The sequence below is a fragment of the Pantherophis guttatus genome, chromosome 1, assembly GCF_059756535.1.
Source record: "Pantherophis guttatus breed Tessera chromosome 1, ASM5975653v1, whole genome shotgun sequence".
In the NCBI taxonomy this organism is placed as follows: domain Eukaryota; kingdom Metazoa; phylum Chordata; class Lepidosauria; order Squamata; family Colubridae; genus Pantherophis; species Pantherophis guttatus.
Window position 1 is genome coordinate 102,771,985 of NC_142063.1, and position 21,921 is coordinate 102,793,905.

The 21,921-nt window shown below is 41.7% G+C and overlaps 1 protein-coding gene across 2 annotated transcripts in view; it reads left to right on the forward strand.

Moving 5' to 3' along the window:
- The window catches only part of TMEM86A (transmembrane protein 86A), a 50,253-nt gene extending 28,522 nt beyond the window's left edge, over nucleotides 1-21,731 (forward strand). For both annotated transcript variants that reach the window (XM_034416928.3, XM_087879797.1), the window contains exons 2-3: nucleotides 12,437-12,701; nucleotides 14,155-21,731. In XM_034416928.3, the coding sequence (XP_034272819.1) occupies nucleotides 12,437-12,701; nucleotides 14,155-14,582 (693 nt within the window). In that variant the 3' untranslated portion in view covers nucleotides 14,583-21,731. The remainder of the gene's footprint in view (nucleotides 1-12,436; nucleotides 12,702-14,154) is intronic.
- The last annotated feature ends 190 nt before the right edge of the window (nucleotides 21,732-21,921 follow it).

A 21,921-nucleotide genomic window follows, 5' to 3' on the forward strand; every position in this document is an offset into this window, starting at 1 on the left:
GTCATGTGACAATTCTTTAGGATTTAGCAGAGGTACTGGTCTACCAGGCTTTTAACTGCTTGCAGAGCTGTACCGATCTACTCATGTATTTTTGCAGGCACTGATCTACTCATGTATTTTTGCAGGCACTGATCTACTCATGTATTTTTGCAGGCACTGGTCTATTCATTTGCTTTCTTTTAACACTGATCAGCTGTAGGGTGGACATTTGAAGCCGTGGCAAGAGTTTAAACAGGTTTTTTCCCTCTAGCCATCAGCTGGGACTCAGGAGGCAGCAATAGATTGGGGGTGGGGCCAAATAAAAGGTAAGAATAACGCGGGGGTTGGGGGGGTGCAAGGGGGTGGGAGGCGCGAGGGGGTGGGGGGGGCAGAACTGGTTCGGTGATGTCATATTGTCACCGCTACCGGCTCGGGAGAACCGGGAGGAACCCACCACTGGTCCTGCCTTTTGAACATCACAACACCTTCTCACCCTTGCTCCTTAGAAAACAAGATTAAAATATATTGGTAGCCATCCCCTTAGCACTGTACGAAGGAACCCCATTTTCTGTTAAAAAGACGTCTATCTGCCCCTGCAATAATGGAAGGGCAGGATGGCAGCAGTCTGCTGCAGGCACTCTTCACAATGGCTTTAACTATGGTTGTAGATGGTAATTTAGAGCCTCTGCTTTTCTGTGGCCTTCTTGATCTCTGGAAGGAAGAGAGACCAGTTCTATGCACTGTGAAACTGCCCAAAACCAGCTAGTTAGTAGAAGAATTGAGATCCAAATTTCTGGTAAAGATTGCTTATGTAGGCAGGGAAAATCAAGTGCTGATTGTGCAGGGCTTATGAAACATCGTGAAGTGGAGGCTTGCCAAAATGCCTTTCTTTTCACAATTAAATTTCAGGGCTACTGAACTTGCTTGCATCCATGAACTGGGTGGCATGATATAGTAGTAGAAGCAAAGGTAGTAGAAAGATCAGAGCACCCATAAACCTGATGATGATGATGATGATGATGGAGGAGGAGGAGGAGGAAGTGGTCATATTTTCTCCAGTTTTGGATAAATTGCCAGCCAGCCAGCCAGCCTCAGCCCTTAAAATGAATCGGCCTCCTGGGTCAGTAGGACTCTAGCTAATCTGGGAACAACACAAAGCGTGATTGTGCTAAGAAGTGCCCTCACTTATTCTCCCCTCACTTGGAAATCAATGAGTGGTATGCTTCTTAGGCAAAACCAGCATTTCTTTGCTCTCATGTCTTTGCTTTCTCATGAGAAAAAATGTTCTCATTTTTCATTCAAGGGTAGCAGAGCTTTAATAAGGGGCTTTAATAAGCCGCCCTGAATCTCCGGAGAGGGGCGGCATATAAATTTAATAAATAAATAAATAAATGAGTAAGTGATCTCTTCTAAAGAGACCAGGAAATGACTGGTCTCTTTAGAAAACTGCTGATGCTATTGAATGAAGAACTTTGGGGTTAGAGGGCAGGGTCCCCAATCAGAAGGAATGTTCTTTGGACTTAACACGTTTATTGAAATAATGGTGCTCTCTGAACTTGGTTGGTTTTTTGAAGATGTTTCATTACCCAAATTAGGTAACGTCATCAGTCTAGCGATCTAGCACTGATGATGTTGCCTAGATCAGGTAATGAAATGTCTGCAAACAAACAACCAAGCTCAGAGAGCACCAAGGACTCCTCATTTCAACCCTGAGCTACAAATACTCTCCTTTATTCAAATAAACTAGGCTTTATTCACTTCAGTGAAACTTGCTCTGAGGTTACTGTTGATAAGATTGCAGGTTTAGAATACAATCCTGCAACTGGAAAATAAGTGACATCAATCCTGGGTTGCCAGGTCACTGGTCATAAGTGTATTAATTTGGAAAGAGAAATGGGAATTAGTTGTCAGTTTGTACTTCATTCTGATCAATATGACCCACTTACAATGGAAGTTGAGGTGAATTTCTTAGATCCCCAATGGTTTCCTGAATAAGCATTTTAGCCTTGACTACCTACTACATTCCAGGCAGGAGGCTCATGGTATTGCTAGTTACTCCTCAATTGTTTAAATCAGAATTCCTATTGCCTGTATCTACTTCAGGGATCTAGCATTTGTGATGGATACGTGCTTATCACTATATTCTGTTTACAAGGGAGTATGGCAGAGTTGAATGGCCATGTTGACTGTATCCATTTCCTGATCTCTACCCTACTGCCAATGACTTCCTGTCAGCATTATTTTACGCACAATTTGTTCTTAATCTGTGCTTTAAACTATTTTTAAGGAATAGTGCCTGCAGCACATGGCATATGAAATATTTCTTCCAAGTCAACTCTGGTGCAGTAACTTCCGTTTTTTGTCTGGGTGATTTCATAGGTAGGAAATTTACCTACATTTTCCTTTCCTGGCTAGTTTCAAATTTTGCTTCTGGATAGTTCTGACCACTTTCATAATCTTCCTTAAGATGACCATGGGGGGAATCCTTGTTTTCATTATTTCTCATTTAGGCTACTTATTTTACTTTCAAGAAGCTGCCTTGAAAATTGTTCTGAAATTTCAACATGCCAAACACAATATGCCTCATCAACTAGGAGGCTGGGTCGCTGGGTCATTATGTTGGCTCTGAAACATCTTCAGAGTTGGCTGATCCCTGTCTGCATTGGAATTATGCAGTAAAATATTCTGATTTAAGTATATACCCTGAGAAATTCTCCATTGTGGGTGGAGACAGCAGCCAGGATGGGTTGTACTCATCTGTTCAGATTGATGGACTGAGTCTGTCATAGCTGTTAAGTCCTGCCCTTGTTACTGGGGAGATCCAGCTTTTGACTCAGTTCATCAGACTGGACAGGCGTGTGGGACTATTGCTCTGGAATATTCTAGTGAGTGACTCTCCTCAATCTCTTTCTCTTCCCAAATCCAGCTCCAGACTGTGCTGTATCTTATCTCCCCTCCTCCCAATGTGATCCTTTCTTCCTGGGAACCTGCCACCTTATTGCAGTCTTATCGCATCACCTCCCCCTTCGTAGATACTTTCCATAACACTATTTTTTCATTTCACTATGCCTTTTTTTTTTCAGGCTTCCATGTACAGAGGTACTTTAAGAGTCTCATTAACTTCAGTAGGGGACTTCTTGAAACAGCAGAAGTCTGAAAAATGTCAGGCTAATTTAATGAGTAGCAGATTGATATTCTGCTTGCATAAGATCCAAAGTAGTTACACCCCCCCCTCCCCCAAATCAAAGTGTACACAGCAGTGGTGGGTTTCAAAATTTTTTACTACCGGTTCTGTGAATGTGGCTTGGTGGGCATGGCAGGGGAAGGATACTGTAAAATCTCCATTCCCACACCACTCCAGGGGAAGGTTACTGCAAAATTCCCATTTCGTCCCAATCAGCTGGGACTTGGGAAGCAGAGAATATATGGGGGCGGGACCAGTCAGAATTTTTATTACCAGTTCTCCGAACTACTCAAAATTTCCGCTACCGGTTCTCCAGAACTGACCAGAACTTTCTGAAACCCACCTCTGGTACACAGCCCTAATAAGTTACAATCTGTTTGTCTAAACTATGCATACATTTGGGAGGGAGGGGCAAGAGTTTATACGTACTATTAATAGCAGGATTTATTTTATCTCAGTAGCATATCTGGGCTGCAAAACTCCAGATATTTAAATAATATAATTCTTTGACTCAAGTTTCTGAGGATAAAGGTACATGCTAATATATAACTCTAAGGAATTTCTACCTCCTTTAATAGGCCGATTCTTTTTTAATGCTGACTTGATTAATTTTCATTGAGTCATTCATTCTCTGCACCTTTATTATTGTGCCAGGATTCCTTTTTTTTTGTTTTACTGCCAAATTAAAGCAGTGACAGGTTCAGTATGAAGGGGTTTTAAGGGCCTGTCGCCAAGGATTTAATTATATTTTTCTGGCAAATGTTCTCTATTTGCATTTTCAAAAACTCAGACTTTGCTGGATATATCAGCTCTGCAATTTCCCTCTAAGCTGAGGAGAGATGCTCTGTCTGAGGTGATGCAAATTCTCCTTTTGGTGCGAATCGGCAATCAGAAATGTCAGTTTTGAGACAAACCTAGACATATATTTGATTTAAGAAAACCTCATGACCTTGTTACCGGGAAATTTTATAAAATAGCAATTTGCATGGGATCCAGTGCCCTCAGATAATATTGATTATGTGGAGAAATTGCAGCAGTTCCTCGTTACAGTTATCAGATATAGGCTGCATAATCTGAGGTTAACATACACTGTATAGCAATACAGTGTTAGAGTTTTCTGTATCTGTGCTGCGTTCTAGTAGCTAACTAGATTTTTGCTGCCCAGATTTTGTAATGCATGATTTTAATGAATTTCTTAACAAATATAAAAATGAAGCAAAAAAGCGGAACCTGCAAATTCCATTTAACCAGTTTAAAGTAAAGTCTCCCTTTCTCTCAAACTCTGAATATTACAAACTACAAGAGAGCATAGATACAAGAGAAATAAATACAGGGAAGAAGAATTAAAAAGAAAGACATAAACAATGACATTTATCTAATTTTCTATAATACATTAGGCCACACAGAATCATATTTTCTTATTTTTCCCTTGTTGCTATAGAGCCAATTCAAAAGCTGAGAGTTGACAAATTTTATTAAATTACCCTTAGACTCTGGGGAACAAATATCCTTGAAGTAGTGCATAATCACATTTTTTTTTTGCAGGAGCATTGTTCAAATGCAATATAACCAATGCTTCTCATACACAGATAAATTTCAGAGTTCTGAATATAATTTACCAATATATATATATTAAATGGTTTTATTTCATTCCAAACACCTGCTCCACCAAAGTATTAATGTCAAATCAGAAAGGAGCGTGGTCAAATCATGCATATTAAAGTGCCTTCAAATTTATTACATCTCCAATGTAAGAGGGATGGTGACTAACACTAAACCTACTCCCCCTGCCCAATTTTTATTGAATTGGTTTAGCCTTTATTTGGTATTCATGAAAGATGGGATCATTGATTTTGTAAGGCAGGACACTCCAGTTTGTGTCCTGACACTTGTGTCTTGTATGCTATCCAATTTAAAAAAAAAAAAAAAAAAGCTCAGATCTAATAGCCTTATTGTAATGCTGTACTAAGAAAAGAGTCAGAAGTGAAGAGGTAAATCACAGAGTTTGGATTAAAGCTTGCTCTGTAATGAAGGTGGTGACCAACCAAAAGGGCAGAAATTAAACTGAGAACAGTAAGAAACAAATGAAGAATAGCATGCTTGGGAAAAGATCCCAGCTTTGGAAAGATCCAAAAAATTATTTTAAAAACACTCAGAAAGATAAAATCCACTCAACACAGCCCAGTTATTACCATTTCATGCTTTATACTTTGAAATGTAGATTAAGCATTGGAAAACTAAACTGAAATACCAGCTAGTCCTCAACTTACAACAGTTTGTTTAGTGACTGTTCGAAGTTACAACGGCACTGGAAAAAGAGATTTACGACTCTTTTTCTTTCAGAATGGTCACTATGACCATTGCAGTATCCCCGAGATCATGGGATTTGCATTTAGATCAGTGGTGGGTTTCAAATTTTTTTACTTCCGGTTCTGTGGGTATGGCTTGGTAGGTATGGCATGGCTTGGTGGGCGTGGCTTGGTGGGTGTGGCATGGGAAAAATAGTGTAAAATCTCCATTCCCTTTCCAATCCAGGGGAAGGTCACTGTAAAATCCTCATTCCCTCCCGATCAGCTGGGACTCAGGAGACAGAGAACAGATGGGGGCGGGGCTAGTCAGAATTTTTACTACCGATTCTCCGAACTACTCAAAATTTCCACTACCGGTTCTCCAGAACTGGTCAGAACCTACTGAAACCCACCTCTGATTTGGATGCTTGATAACTGACTCGCGTTTATGACAGTTGCAGTGTCCTGGTGTCATGTGATCACCTTCTACGACTTTCCTACAAGCAAAGTCAATGGGAAAACCAGATTCACTTAACAATGATGTTACTAATTTAACAGCTGCAGTGATTCACTTAACAAATGTGGCAAGGAAAGTTGTAAAATGGGGCAACATTCAACAAATTTCTCACTTAGCAACATAAAATGTTGGGCTCCATTGTGGTCATAAGTCGAGGGCTACCTGTATAGGAAGAATGGAATGACCTGTTGGGCAGGATGGGCTGCCTCTAACCTAAAAGGGGAGCATTCCATTTGGTTGAAGGAAAGATGGCAAGTCAATCCTGTGTCTTCCATCTGTATGTGTCTATTCCTAAACTGTTTATGTCGATATTATTAGAATAAATCATTCTCTATCACAGGGCCCCCATCCATAGAAAATAGCCATTTTCAGTGAAGCTACCACCATTTCCAGGTTGTAGAATTTCTTCTGAGTAACTTGCATAAAAAAAGTGTTCTCATGCCTCTCTTTTAAACAAGTTGGTCAATGCATTATTTAAACATATTGAATGTTTTCCAGAACTTTTATAAATGGGAATAGGATTTATTGTCACTGAATTAGAATGTGTGGTGATGGACAATGCCAGTTTAAATTTGTGAATCATGTCTTAGATAAAATACTCAAAGATTTCTCAGTTCAGTAATGCATTTTTGGGGGGGGGGGAGACCAAGCAATACTAAAACAACTGCTTAGTAAACTCTTTCCTAGTAGGCTATCCTATCCTACAGCAATTGTAGCACATGTTATTGCTCTTGTAGAGATCAGTGTGAAATGATATATTTAAGTGCCAATAAAAGTGAATTGCTTCGGAAAAGCCTTTTGAAGGAACACCTTGTACAATTTCTAAATATTTACACATTTATCCAGCTCATGTTAAAAAAAACACCACAGGTTCTTTTGTGCAGACTTATTAAGGCTGATCTTTTGTGCACTTACTGAAAAACAAATTCTACCCCATATGCCTATAATTTCAGTGTTCAAGTATTAATTTAAAAGTGTCCTAAGGATGGTAGCTAACAAATAAAATATGATGAGGTAATGCAAAATGCATTGTTATTCATCGAAAATGTAGAAGGTTTGGGATGCAATTTGCCAAATAAATCATAGTGATGGGTTTGCATAGAATCAGTTCAGAAATGGGCTGGGCCTGTCATGGAATCATGGATGTATTATATCCCTAATTAAGACCAATGTTTATTTGGGTCACTCTGAATTTAAATTCCTAATCGTTTGCAGCCTTAATCTTACAAATTGATGAAAAATGAGGTTGAATCACAAATTAACATTAGCTGTCATGTACCAGCAAAGTGCTAGGACTATCCATATTTCTAAAGCAATTAAAAAGAGATTGTAGGGAAGGTAAATTCACCGGATGGAAATAGCCCCTGCCCGTATCCATCTTTTATTTCCCTGGTACGCCTGCCATTTGAGCCCACGTGGACTGCCCTTATTTTCCATCTTTGCTCAATTGCTGTTTGGAGAGATGCAGCATCGGGGTGTACTGAGGGAGCTGGTTTTGCATTGCGCGTCCATCACCGGGGGGGTTGTTCCAGCTTCTCCATGGCCAGTAGGCCAACCACCGTGAAAGGGTGGTTTGGAGGTTTGCCCCCCGGTGGTCGGAGCGCCATGACTCCTGCCTACTGCCGTGAGAGGTCAGTAGAGACGTTGCCAGCTACACCTGGCTTCTTCTTTCCCTGGACTTATTGGATCATCATGGTGGACTCCCAGGCCATATCATACCATCATCCAAGAGCTCTGGATGTATACAAAGACTAAGCTTCTTGTACTGCGAGACTCCCCCCTCTCTCAGACCTGGCCCTCCACGTTATCGAGGGCCTATCTTGATGACGGGTTTTGGAACCCTGAGAGATGCATGCTGCAAAGAAGAAATTAAGGGGGTTTTTAAATGGGTTTTTAATTAAAATTTTAAGGGGTTTGGGGGTGACCAAAGGGGGTTTGGGGGTAGCCCACCAAGGTGAAGGCCAGGTCTGGCGGGGGATTGCGGCATTAGGAGTGCAGGGTTGAACACACAGGGAGGGGGCTAGAGCTTGATCTAATGAGGGCTGTTTGATTTGTACTGTGGGTGGGAGGGGCAGGTATGGTGGAAGCAGGGGGCCATATCATGTTATGGGAGTGCGCACCCACTATCTTCGAGCGATTGCGCACTCCGGTCCCCAATGCTTTTCTCGTTCCCCAGGTAGCACAGATCCTCAGGGCCTGAGCTATTGGCTGATGTTGTGCAACGCCAGGTCCATGATAAATAAGACCCCCCTCATTTATGATCTTATTCAGGAGGGGGGAGCGGATGTGGCGGGTATTATGGAGACCTGGCTGGGGCCGGAAGGGGGGGTGCCCCTTGTTGAAATGTGGCCACCAGGTTTCTGAGCATTCCATCAGCCGAGGGCTCAGGGTAGGGGCGGGTGGTGGTGGCAGTTATTATTAAAGAAAGTCTATGTCCGAGGGAGGCCACTGTACCTCAGATAGCCGGATGTGAGTCCCTCCTTGTGAAGTGGGGTCGTGGGGTACAGATGGGCCTGCTGATTACGTACTTGGCTTCCTGCTGCGTGGCAGCAGCCCTGCCCGAGCTGCCTGACGTGATAGCCGGGGTGGCGGTTGATACCCCCAGGCTTATGGTTATGGGGGATTTCAACCTGCCATCTGTCGGCGATACGTCTATGGCGGCTCAGGAGTTCTTGGCTTCCATGACGGCCTTCAACCTGACCCAGTTAGTTCAAGGCCTTACTCACATGGGGGGACACACTCTGGACTTGATTTTTGTCTCTGGTCAGTGGCAGAGTGATCTGGAAATAGGGGATTTAGTCATTGAGCCCTTGTCATGGTCTGATCACTCCCTCCTTCGCATGGACTTTCGAACCGCTACACCTCGCCGCAGGGAGATGGAACCGACTAGGTGGTTTCGTCCCAGGCGCCTGATGGACCCGGATAGGTTCCTGACGGAGCTTGGCCATTCCCTGAGGCTCTGGCTCACGGCACGACTGAAGAACTGGTGGCCGCCTGGGATAGAGTGGCAGCTGAAGCTTTGGACCGTGTCGTGCCTTTGCGGCCTCTAACCCGGTGCCAATCTCAATTGGCTCCCTGGTTTTCCGAGGAGCTGAGAGAGATGAAGCGCTGGAAAAGACGCCTGGAGAGTGATTAGAGGGCCAGTCGCTCCGAATCTGACTGAACACTGGTGAGGTCTCATATTAAGATCTACCTAGTGGCGATAAAAGTGGCAAAATTTAATTATTTTTCCGCTCTTATCGGGTCTGCAGAGAACCACCCAGCAGCCCTGTTTAGGGTGACTCGCTCCCTCCTTCATCCGGGAGCGAGGGACGACCCCTTGTAGGGCAGTGCTGAGGATTTTGTGCAATTCCTGCATGACAAAGTCACTCAGATTCGGGACTCTGATTGGGTAGATCTGGATGGGATGATGGAGAGGGGTCTTGAGAATGTTATCTGGGAGGGGTTTGACCTTGTGACTCCTGAGGACGTGGACAGGATTCTGGGAAGGCTTAGCGCTGCCACATGTTTATTGGATCCGTGTCCCTCCTGGTTGGTGCTGGCCTCCCGGGAGGTTACACGAGGCTGGCTCCAGGGGATTATTAACACTTCTTTGAGCGAGGGTTACATCCCCCCCTCTTTGAAAGAGGCGGTGGTGAGGCCCCTCCTCAAGAAGCCCTCCCTGGACCCGGCTATATTAGCGAATTATTGCCCAGTCTCCAACCTTCGCTTTGTGGCGAAGGTTGTTGAGAGTGTGGTGGTGCGACAACTTCCCCAGTCCCTGGATGAAGCCAATTATCTAGATCCATTTCTGTCGGGCTTCAGGCCAGGGCACAGCACGGAAACGGCATTGGTCGCATTGGTTGATGATCTCTGGAGGGCTCGGGAGGGGTTGCTCCTCTGTCCTGGTCCTATTAGATCTCTCAGCGGCTTTTGATACCATCAACCATGGTATCATGCTGCGACGATTGGAGGGGTTGGGAGTGGGGGGCACCGTGCTGCGGTGGTTCTCCTCCTTCCTCTCCGACCGCATGCAGTTTATGTTGGCAGGGGGGCAGAGGTCGACCTCAAGGCGCCTTGTATGTGGGGTGCCGCAAGGGTCAGTCCTCTTGCCCCTTCTGTTCAACATTTATGTGAAGCCGCTGGACGAGATCATCCGTGGTTTCGGGGTGAGATTCCACCAGTATGCTGGTGATACTCAGCTGTACATCTCCACCCCGGACCACCCCAATGATGCCCTTGATGTGATGTCCCAGTGCCTGGAGGCTGTGCGGATCTGGATGGGGAGAAACAAGCTCAAACTCAACCCCTCCAAGACCGAGTGGCTGTGGCTTCCGGCGTCCCGGTATAGTCAGCTGGTTCCATCGCTGACTATTGGGGGCGAGACCTTGGCCCCCTCAGAGAGGGCTCGCAACTTGGGTGTTCTCCTGGATGCACGGCTGTCTTTGGAAGATCGCATGACGGCCGTGGCCAGGGGAGCTTTTTATCAGGTTCGCCTGATCCACCAGTTGTGTCCCTTTCTGGACCGGGATGCCCTGCGCACGGTCACTCATGCCTTCGTCACGTCACGTCTGGACTACTGCAACGCTCTCTACATGGGGCTCCCCTTGAAAAGCACTCTGAGGCTCCAACTGGTCCAGAATGCGGCCGCGCGGGTGGTTATGGATGCAACTTGGCGCACCCACGTAACACCACTCCTGTGCGAGCTGCACTGGCTCCTGGTGGTCTTCCGGGTGCGATTCAAGGTGTTGGTTACCACCTTTAAAGCGCTCCATGGCTTAGGACCGGGGTATATACGAGACCGCCTTCTGCCAGCAACAACCTCCCACCGGCCAATATGCTCCCACAGAGAGGGACTCCTCAGGGTGCTGTCGGCCAAACAATGCCGACTGGCGACACCCAGGGGGAGAGCTTTCTCTGTGGGGGCATCAGCCCTCTGGAATGAGCTGCCCCTAGAGCTTTGTCTTATCCCCGACCTGCGTACTTTTTGCTGCACCCTTAAGACCCTTCTGTTTCAGCAAGCCGGACTGCTGAATTTTTAAAATGTATGTATGTTTTAATTCACGACCAAATTTTATATTCGATTTTAATTGGTTTTAAATTTTATAAATCTATGTGTTTTAATATGGCTGTACACCGCCCTGAGTCCTTTGGGAGAAGGGCGGTATAGAAATCTAATAAACTCTTAAACTCTTAAACAATTAAGGGAATGCACATAATTCACACTATCAGGAAGTTTGATTCTACTTAGTACCATGTTGAGAAATGTTTATTGAATGACAGTGGATGAGTGGTTATAGCTGTGTGAGGATCCTGAGGGCGGTAATGACATGTTGAAGCCTTTTGTAAACTTCTTAGGGAAGGCTGGGCAATCCATGTCTGAAATTCTATGCTGCTCCCTACCCATGTTGTGCCATAACATTTGGCTGCAAAATAGCTGACCATTGCTAGTTTGTCCCCCTATTTTCAAGCAAACTTAAGTGGAGAAATACACTTCATCTCCATGCATTCGATGGCATTACCACATCACTGCACATACACTCTTGCTCACCTTGGAAGCCAAAGTAATTTAAAAAGTCATTCTGATCTTGGCTAAAAATCATTGTCTGCTCTTGATCTAGCCTGATATTCCCTAATCCAGTGCCCTTCATGCTGACCAGAGAACTTAAAAGGGTAAAGGCCCACACATCTTGAAGGACTCCTTACATTTTAAGACTTTCCAAGATTCTGTCTTCCTATATATGCATATAAATAAACGAATGATGCCAGGAACTGACTATATTTATTTATTTATTTATTTATTTATTGAATTTCTATACCGCCCTACTCCCGAAGGACTCAGGGCGGTGCACAGCCATGAAATAAAACACATAGATATACAAAATTTAAAATCGAATAAAATGAATTAAATAAATTTGGCTGAATTAATACCCAATTTAAAATACCCATATTTTAAAATCCATTAAAAATTTAGAATTTACACTTTAGAAAGGAGGAGATTTATCTATAAAGCAGCATATGCCTTGCTGGGGCTATGGTTTTGGAAAATTATATTTGTTTGAGCATGTACAGTATATGCAGAGTAGAATATATATCTGTGTGAGAGAACTAAACTTCAGAACTAAACTTCAGAACTAATTTAGAACACATTTCACTCCTGTATACAAACACTAGTACAGTATATGGTAAAAACCCTAATCATAATCAGATTTCCAAGATGCTGATACTTTACAGGAAGTAAACTTCTGTTCTTGGCATGGAAAAGTTCTGAGGCTAAACAGCTGATGACATATGGAGAGAGCGAAAGTATGGTAAAGTTCAAGATACTTTTGTTTTTGAAAATGCTGCTGATCAGCAAGATTTTTGAACAAAAGGGGAAGTAGGCTGTCTAGACTCTGAGGAAGGATTTGGCCCTGTTGTTTACCGCTACTCTTTGGGGCTCAATAGCTATTGAAATAGACCTTAATATCCACTTCTTGTTTCTTCTAGGTGAAGAGTGAAGGTCCTAAACTCGTGCCCTTTTTCAAAGCCACCTGTGTCTACTTTGTCCTCTGGTTGCCAACGTCCAGCCCTTCCTGGTTCAGTGCCCTGATCAAGTGTTTGCCAATCTTCTGCTTATGGGTCTTCCTGCTGGCACATGGGATCAATTTCCTGACAGCCCATCACAATGCCTGTAGGATCTTTGCTGGTTTGATATTCTCTGCCTTGGGAGATGCTTTCCTCATCTGGCAAGAGCAAGGCTACTTTATTCATGGTTAGTGGGTTTGTCTGTTTTGAAGGGAACATAGAACCTTTGGGGGAAAATGCCAAGTTGCTTGCAAGGATAAATGAGTGGAATCAACACCCAGCTTTGGTACTGGAACTGGAACCGGTCTGTTCCCGGGTGAAGTGTTAGTATATAACTAGAGATGTGGGGAGCAGTAACAAGAGGCTGGGATGAGAAAATGTCATGTTGCTACATGGAGGGATGTCACTGCCTGCCCTAACCTCTTTACCTTCAGTCCAATTACCCTGATTTGAGTTGCAGAATGTGGAGAAAGTAGATTAAGCCTGGATACCATGTGGCTTATACAGGAATAGATTTATTGGATAGTGAGGGATCTTTCCCCTGAAATCTTTTCTGTTATCGGTTCCTTTTATATTTTGGTCCCAGGATGGAAATCATAGTTTCATTATAGTCTTGGTCATTCCTTTGCATCCTGAACTAATTTTTCTAAATCACTCCTGCCCGGATGTTGAATTAATAAACCAAGAAACAAATTCATAATTACAATAGGTGCCAGAGATCTGTAGTATTTTTAGTTTGTCATTCATACATCCCAATTACCCTTGAAGAAATGAAGATGTGACTTTTTGTGACGACATCTCTGGCAGGAGGCATCAACTGTTTTTCTAAGAATTACAGGTACAATATACATTTCCTATATTATACATTCACAAGTTTTCCCCTTACAGTAAATTTTGCAGATTTTTGTTGTAATCCAAGGTATCCTTTCAGTATCAGAATTAAGCCAGTCATCACATCTCCAAAGAGTGGGTTTTACCATTGTGCATTAGTGGTTGTATAGATGAAGACAGCTCAGTCTGTGTCAGGCTCTCCTTGGCAAGCCAGGCGGAACAGTTTTCCAAAGATACAAACTCTCAAACTGGAAGATTTATTGTAGAAAAGTTGTGAAGACATACAATTCATGCCAACTGCTGGGTATTAAACATAAGCTCTGTTTCAAGTGAAATTCTTGTACCTCTTTTTCCTACTCACATGATGCAAAGGGCTACGAGTGATTTAGTCTCAGGTCACATCTGAGTTTCTTCAAGGGTAATTGGGATGTATGAATGACAAACTAAAAATACTACAGATTTCTGGCACCTAGTGTGAATATGAATTTGTTTCTTGGTTTATTAATTCAACATCTGGGCAGGAGTGATTTATAAAAATTAGTTCAGGATACAAAAGGATGACAAAGACTATAATGAAACTATGAATTTCATCCTGGGACCAAAAAAAATAAAAGGAACAGACAACAGAAAACATCTTTATTGTCACAGTTTTTGTGAGGTAAATGGTGGCATTTGTAGAAATGATTGGACACAGCATACATGATTTTTCACTTGTAATTTTTGCTGAGCATTGTTCTAAAATTACCATTGTGATCTATGCTAAGTACTTTGTTCTCTACTAATTCAGAGCATTTGTTCTCCTTCCCCAGGCTTGTTGATGTTCGGTATTACACACATACTGTATTCTTCAGCATTTGGAATTAAACCTTGGGACCTGAAAGTTGGTTTTGGGATTGGCTTGGTGTCCAGTTTCTGCTACACCTTCCTGTATTTCTACCTGTCAGGCCCATTTACCTATTTGGTAGCTGTCTACGTTGCCTTAATTGGCTTCATGGGCTGGCGGGCTATGGCTGGTGTGCAGCTCTGCAACGACCTGTGGACTTGGACCAAGCTTTCTGCTTGCATCGGTTCTGTGCTTTTCATGGTATCTGACCTGACTATTGCGGTCAACAAATTCTGCTTTCCTGTCCCCTACTCAAGGGTCATCATCATGGCCACTTACTACGCGGCTCAAATGCTCATTGCACTTTCTGCGGTGGAGAGCAAGGATGAAGAAGTTTTCAAAAAGAGAAAATAAGAGACTGATGCCCGCACATCCATCAGCTCTGTTGGGGATGCTACAGCTGCACTCATCCTGGAGGATGTTTCAGAATCTGTGACTGCAAATCTTGCTTCTTTGAAGCTTTTCTTTATAGTATTTGGATGGTCTTGTCTAGTCCTGTTGATTGGCGTATGGAACTCACAGTGGAGGTTTAGAGTATTTACTTCTTGACCCTTGGAAACCTCTCTTAACACATTAGTGTATTTGTATAATACAGAAACTGGTGCTGAACATTCCAGTGGGACAAAGCTCATTTCAGGACAATATTACTATTAAATAAGGTAGGCAATACACTGGAATTTAAGAGCTTTGCCTTCAACGCGGAATGTGCAAAAATCACACAAAAAAGAGTCTCCATGCTGCCTAAGTCCCTGTATTGCATACATTGCATTAGAACTGTTAGCCATTGTGAGTCTACACAAGAAATCTTTGGGACCTGAAAAATAATCACAGGATGTAGGAGCACTCATATCAATCACTATGCGTAATGTAATTTATGCTGTCCTTGGGAGAAATCAGTTTAAATTCCAGATTCGTGAAATCCTGTATTTATAGGCCATGCATAGCCTTTTTTTAATTTTTATTTTGGTGAATGTGAATCCTGCAGAGCATCTGTTTTTCTGCAGATTTTAAAAGCAACAACAAAATGCAATGAACATTTTCAGGCTGGTAGAGGTTGGAGGCAGGGAAAAACGTGGAAAAAAGGGTTTTAACCATAAATCAAGTCATGCTGTTCAGTGAATCAGCGCTTCCAAGGGAAAATGTTCAATGTTATTAGTACTGAAACACTAAGAAGGACACTTGGGCGTTTTTAAGACACCAGCTGCTTTGTAGACATAATCGATTGGCCAAGAAAATCACCTTCTTGTACAAGATTCTCAACCTTTTTTCCTCTCCACAATCAGTGCCAGTATGTCTTGGAAGAGAATGCACACGCAAGCATCTGAGCGTGATGTTGTGAAGAATGACTGTGACATGGATTTCTAAGGTACATTTGCAATTCACCCTTCACCTGTGGACTATTTAAAGTGAAGCCAGTGGCTTCCAGGCATTTGCTCTCTTCTTTCTGTAGATGTACACATCAATATTTCTCCGTCACGTCCAGCAAGAGCTGTAGACTTTGCAGGTGCCTTCATGCCTACAGCTGCAGCATGGATCATGCTGACGGGCACAGCCAATCACCAAAGTGCTGAGAAACTATCGCTTTGTCATGCTCCAGAGCCACTCATTTGCTCATTTTCCTCTGGCAACAATGAACTACCGCCCGTCAGCCTGGGTGGGAAGTCCAGTTGCATGCTGGCACTTTTTCTTGTTTTATGGCATCCAGCATACAAAATAGGTTTTGTTGACTCGCACTGCAACAATCAGTATGAAATTCCTTGGGTCCTCCCCCCTTCTGGTTTTGCTTAGTGGTATTTTGGGGGGCATCATTTCCCCTATGTATTTTTCTTATTATATATTTTTTTTCTTCACAATCTGTTATATATGATCATGTCACTGTTTATTTCTTAACATTTTGGTTACTCAATGCCATTCAGATTTGCTGCAACACTCAGAATTCGTTGTCAGCATTAACAGTTATAGGACCATAGGAGCTGTAATACTCCCTGGAAAGACACCAGAATGTAGAATGTAGAGCAGGGGGCCCCAACCCTCGGGCTGCAGCCCATTCAGAACCAGGCTGCGCAAGCAGCGGGCAAGCGTGCCCACCTGCACACCTCCGCTTGCATGAGTGGCAGGCATATTCGCTTGTGCGCGAAGCTCCATTTGCATGGAACCATCCCCTCCCCCCTGATGCCACCGCCACCAGTCCGCAAAGCTGGAAAGGATGGGGACCGTTGATGTAGAGCATCTCATTAGATTTCTCCCATCATATTATTTCATGAGGATTCTCTTTCTGCTTGCAAAATTAATCTTGTAGAAATGTAGTCATGGGAGTTACATGTTGTATAACTTCTAGGCAAAACATTCATAGTGAATATTGTTGGGAATTCTAAACAATAGACATCTGAAGGCTGGTTCTCATTCAACAATCACTTGTTCAGCAAGTATTTGAATTTAGGATGGTGCTGAATGAGTGGTATATATATATATATGTATAATCAGTTCTTGAAGCCGCAGCTCTTGCAGCAATCACCGTAGTTATCTGATTGCGATGCAAGTGCTTGACATATGTCGCAGCATCCCACAGTCCCTTGATTGCCGTTTGTGATCTTCACTTCAGGCTTCTGACAAGACAAGTCAACGGGGAAGCTGATCGAGGTCACAAATGGCAGCCACATGACATCACTCTTTTAACGGCATTGTGAGATTTGCTTAATAGTAACAAGTGCCAGAATTGCTGTAAGGAAGCAACACAATTAGGTGACATTGCTCTTTACAACTGCTTCACTTAGCGATGGGAATTCTAGTCCAAATAGTTGTTGCTAACCAAGAACTATCAGTATTAAAAATATTTCAGCTTGCTCATATTGTCCATCCACCTTTACACAGCTGTGTCCTATTAATCAAAAGTAATCCTAGACATCCTTCCAGCCCATAATCTCAATGATCCCATGTTTCCCAGAGATGCTACTATACCCCAGATTTTAACCATGAAAATGGAAGAATGCATTTTAAGACTTTCCCTAATTATTCCAGCAATACATTACTGTCAGTTCAGGAAACTGGGAATTTTTGCCATGGTATAAACTGATGTCTTTACTACTGTTTCATTATAACAGCATGTTTTGCAGATAGCTGCTAGAATAGGTTTAATTTGCGGAATTATTTGAATAATTCAAAGTCAAACCATTCTGAAATCATTTTGTTCCTTTATCCCTTTTTCAAAGATGAGGGAACAAAAAGTAAAAGTGACATATACTGGTAGTTTACACTTTAGGTAAGACTTGAATGAACCACTGAGTGATTTTCAATGGGTATTGCTTGCTGATATCTCTTTGAGGAAAAAACCGTCTCTGATTTTATATTGGGGTAGAAATCTGGCCAGATTTTTAAATCAACATAGCAATAAGGGACATGGTGATATCCAAATTTTCTAATTGCTTCTTTAAAAGTACAGAGCTCTCTCACTGCAGAGCTGTTCAATGAACCAGCCATACGGGAACAAAGCTGCTTATCATGTATTTATATTTCATGACTGATTTGTTTTTTGTTTTTTCCTTAAAAGAATTCCCTGATTGTATGCCACTTTTTTTTACGTACCTGTGCAGTTTGGCTGATTATGATCTCTTCTGAATTAAGACATTTGACCTGGGACTGCTTAGGCAGCTGTTCATAAAACAAACTGATTCATATGTGACTTTGCCTTTGAATCTCTTTGATACAATTTAGATACACTCTTGTTAATGTGAAAAAGGAGAGGAGGAAGAAGAAGAAGAGAAGAAGAAGGAAAGATGTGAGTGAATATGGATATACATGAGCCAAACATGGATATACATTTTTTAGTGGAAGTATTTTATATCGTGCTCATCTATAGGTGACTTGTAGTTCATAATCTTTCAATGTCTTCTCCATATGTTCTTCTGTAGCCCCATCTACTCTCTTAAGTCTAACACTGTGTTTAGTTAAGCTGTTAGTCTATTTATTTTGATCTATGGAATTCCAGAATTTTAAGAGAAACTAATGGGTGTAACAGTAAATCCATTCCAGGGTTAGTAGGGACCGAACGTCTCATTTGCCACTGCAGCCTTGATAAATGGCTAACTGGTTTCAACATTTATACTCCCCACAAATAATATTAATAATGTAAATAGAAGAAGAACTATTGTGGCAAAAGAAAGCAAAGATAATACCAATAGTGTTGGGTGCCTTGGATGCAATCCCCCCCAAAAAATCTGGAGCACCCCCAGTTAATTGCAAAAGGCAGCTTTACTTGAAATTGCTTACATCCTGTGACAATACTTTTAATATGATTAAACAATAATATCTGCGTACCCCAGGGTTTTGGGAAGGACTCAATAGGAGGACAAAAATGCCATATCCAGTCTAAATATCTGATTGACTGTGACCAACCATAATAATAGTAACCATCTCTTTTGCAGATAGTCTTTTATATTGTCAAACACCCCATGCTATCAGATTGTTCTTCCTAATACTGAGTTAAAGGCATCTTCCCCTGTAATTTAAGCATTGTATTTTGCCCCTGAACAACAGAGAACATGTTTGTTGCATCAACCCTGTGACAATCTTTTGAATGTTTAAAGATAGCTATCATATTCACTCTTCAACCTCTCTTTGCCAGGTTTGGCTGCCTGCCCTTAACTATCATTGTCATCCTTCTCTGGACATGATCCAGTTCGTTGATTGCTATCATACAACCCAGACTTAATTAGTAGTGTTCAAGACAAGGATTCGTTTCAGAACTGCATTGAAGTTGCAGAGTGAAAAGAAGGCACTTCTGTTTAAATAAAGGTTGAAATATTTAGGTTTTTTTTAAAAAAATACGTGGTGAATTAAAATTTCTCAGCTTAATCTCATGCAATTGAGAACTTTTCAGATCATGTGTAGTAAACGACAAAACGACAAAAACATTTTTGGTTGTCCCTAGCTTCCTTACCCAGCTGTTATTTTTTTCCAAGCCATCATCGCCAGGCAAATTTTTTAGAGTTTTTGGAGTTGCTAGAGACGATTAACTGATTTTAATAAGTACCATTTGTTTTAGAGAAAGCTACTTCTGCAGTGACCATATGAGGTGGGTTTTTTTTATTTCAATTTACCACACTTTTTCATCTGAAAATATTTATGTAATACAGTGCTTGTAATATATTTATTAACACTATATTAAATATATATAAAAATATATTTAAATATATTTTAAATATATATTTTAAATATATTTTAAATACTTTATATAGTTTACCAGCAGTACTTCCCAAGACTTCTACATATCCTATAAAATATGGTATGTGTGTGTAAATATGAGTGAGAGGGATTTTTTTTTTAACATTGGACATGTTGGCTTAACATGTTCTCTAAGATTGTTCTGCTGTTCTTCAAAGATTCATCATAAAGGAATTGTTGGCTCAAAATGGAAATTATAAGCAGCTGTTAGAGTCTTCTGCTTTAAGGTATAATATATAAAATTCAATTGCGATATGGAAAAGTTGTCCCTGGGATAATCTGCCAGAAATCTGAACAGGCATAAAATATGTAATTCTATTATATTTTAAAAGAAATCCCACATTTTTTATATTTAAAAACTATTAAATATATTTAACAGTCAGTTAAGTAATAGTGTTGGGTTGAGAAAAAATAGATTTATTTTTTCATGATAACTTTTAAATTTTTCTATTAGTTTGGTTGGTTGCTTTCGAAGAACAGCTACGAGAACTGGGATGAAAAAAATCCACATGTCCACAAGTGGTTAATCAAACGTCCAATAGATTTTTAACGTCCAATACAGTCCAGTACAGTCCCGACCCACAAGAAAAAGTTGTGAAGGATGCTATTTCCTAGAAATTAGAGCAGACTGATGGGCTTAAATGAAAGGCCTGATTTGAATGACAGATTGGATAATACAGTCAACATTTCATTCCTGATGGAAATTGTGACTCATCTGGGTGAAAGAGGAATAAGAGGAATTAGCAAACTGTTGTTTCAACTCATCCGCTCTCAGTATGAACTCTGTTCTGATTATCTCAGAAATCTGAAGTTTCCCCAAATTATCCCAATTCTGCAAAATATGTTTAACATAAATGATCCTATCTTTTGATTGGTGTTTCTTCTGGGGATGAAAACCTGAAGGAATTGAATGGGACTATTTCAAAAGGGGGGATGTGGAATATTCTTTCACAGTTAACTCATATTTTCTATGCTCTAGGACAGTGATGGCGAACCTTTTTGGCACTGAGTGCCCATACCGGAACACGTGTGTGTGCATGCGCATGTGCACGTCGGAGCACCGGAAACCCAAAGACCAGGTGGCCAGCACATGCATACACATGGCCAGATGGTCTTCGAGTTTCCGGCACTACGGCACACGCAAAGACCATCTGGCAGGTGCGCATGTGCGTGGCAAACCAGAAGACCAGCTGGCGACGGCGGGCATGCCCACAGAGGGCTCTGTGTGCCACCTCTGGCACGCATACCATAGGTTCGCCATCACAGCTGTAGGACTCAGAAAGCAGATGATTACACAGGTAGTCCTCAATTTATGACCACAATGGAGCCCAAGATTTATGTTGCTAAGCGAGACATTTGTTAAGTGAGATTTGCCCCATTTTATGACCTTTCTTGCCAGAGTTGTGAAGTGTATCATTGCAGTTGTTAAGTTAGTAACATGATTGCTAAGGGAATCTGGCTTGCCCATTTGGACTTTGCTTGTCAGGAGGTCACCAAAGGTGATCACATGATCTCAGGGACACTGTGCAACCATCAGAAATATGAACCAGTTGCCGAGTAACGTGACCATGGGTATGCTACAACGGTCATAAGTGTGAAAAATGGTCACATGTCACTTTATTCAGTGCTGTTGTAACTTTGAACAGTCACTAAAGGAACTTTTGTAAGTTGAGGACTACCTGTATAGTTCCTGAGTTCCTTTCCAAGTTATTGGAAAGATGCTCCCCTTCTTAGAATATACTGTATGCACATGTCTGAGAAAGAAAATGACTGAATGAGAGAAAAAGAGCCATTAATCTAATGTAGGAAAAATTCACTGCATTCACACAAATATCTTTTATTTTGTTAATTAACCAATTAACCAATTTTCTCGGCTCTGTTCCATTAAATCATAAAGAGGGTGGGTTCTCAACATAATAGTCCACAAAAAGCCTGACTTAAGTTCATACTAAGGTTAGTGTTTTATGCAAATGAATTATGAATTCTTTGCCACATCTTGTTAAGTATCTTCTGTAGACATCACCTTTGAAAGGTCAGCGTCCCTCTTCCTTTCTCATTAGATTATCATAACTATCTAAAAATGTGTCTGCTCAGTGAGAAATAGACTTGCTTCTGGATACATGAAGATCTAAAAGGGGATCTTTTAAAGTTTTGAAAGATTAAGAAAAGTGAATAAAATCAATGGGAGGAGCACATCTGATGGTAGATAAAGAAATCGTGTTGAATGTTTAAAAGATTTTCTTTGCGGGGGGTGGAACTCCCATTATTTCTTCTGAACCAAAAGGGGAAAAAAGCAGATCACAAACACTTTTTAAGATTACTATGATAAACCCCAATGAGGGAGAGAAAAACCTGGAGCTTTGAATATCAGATATAAGGCTCCAGGACATACGATCTTTCAGTCTGGAATGTTTGATCCTTGCAGGAAGACTTTAGATCTCCTTGTGGAAATTGCAATATACATCATGGAATC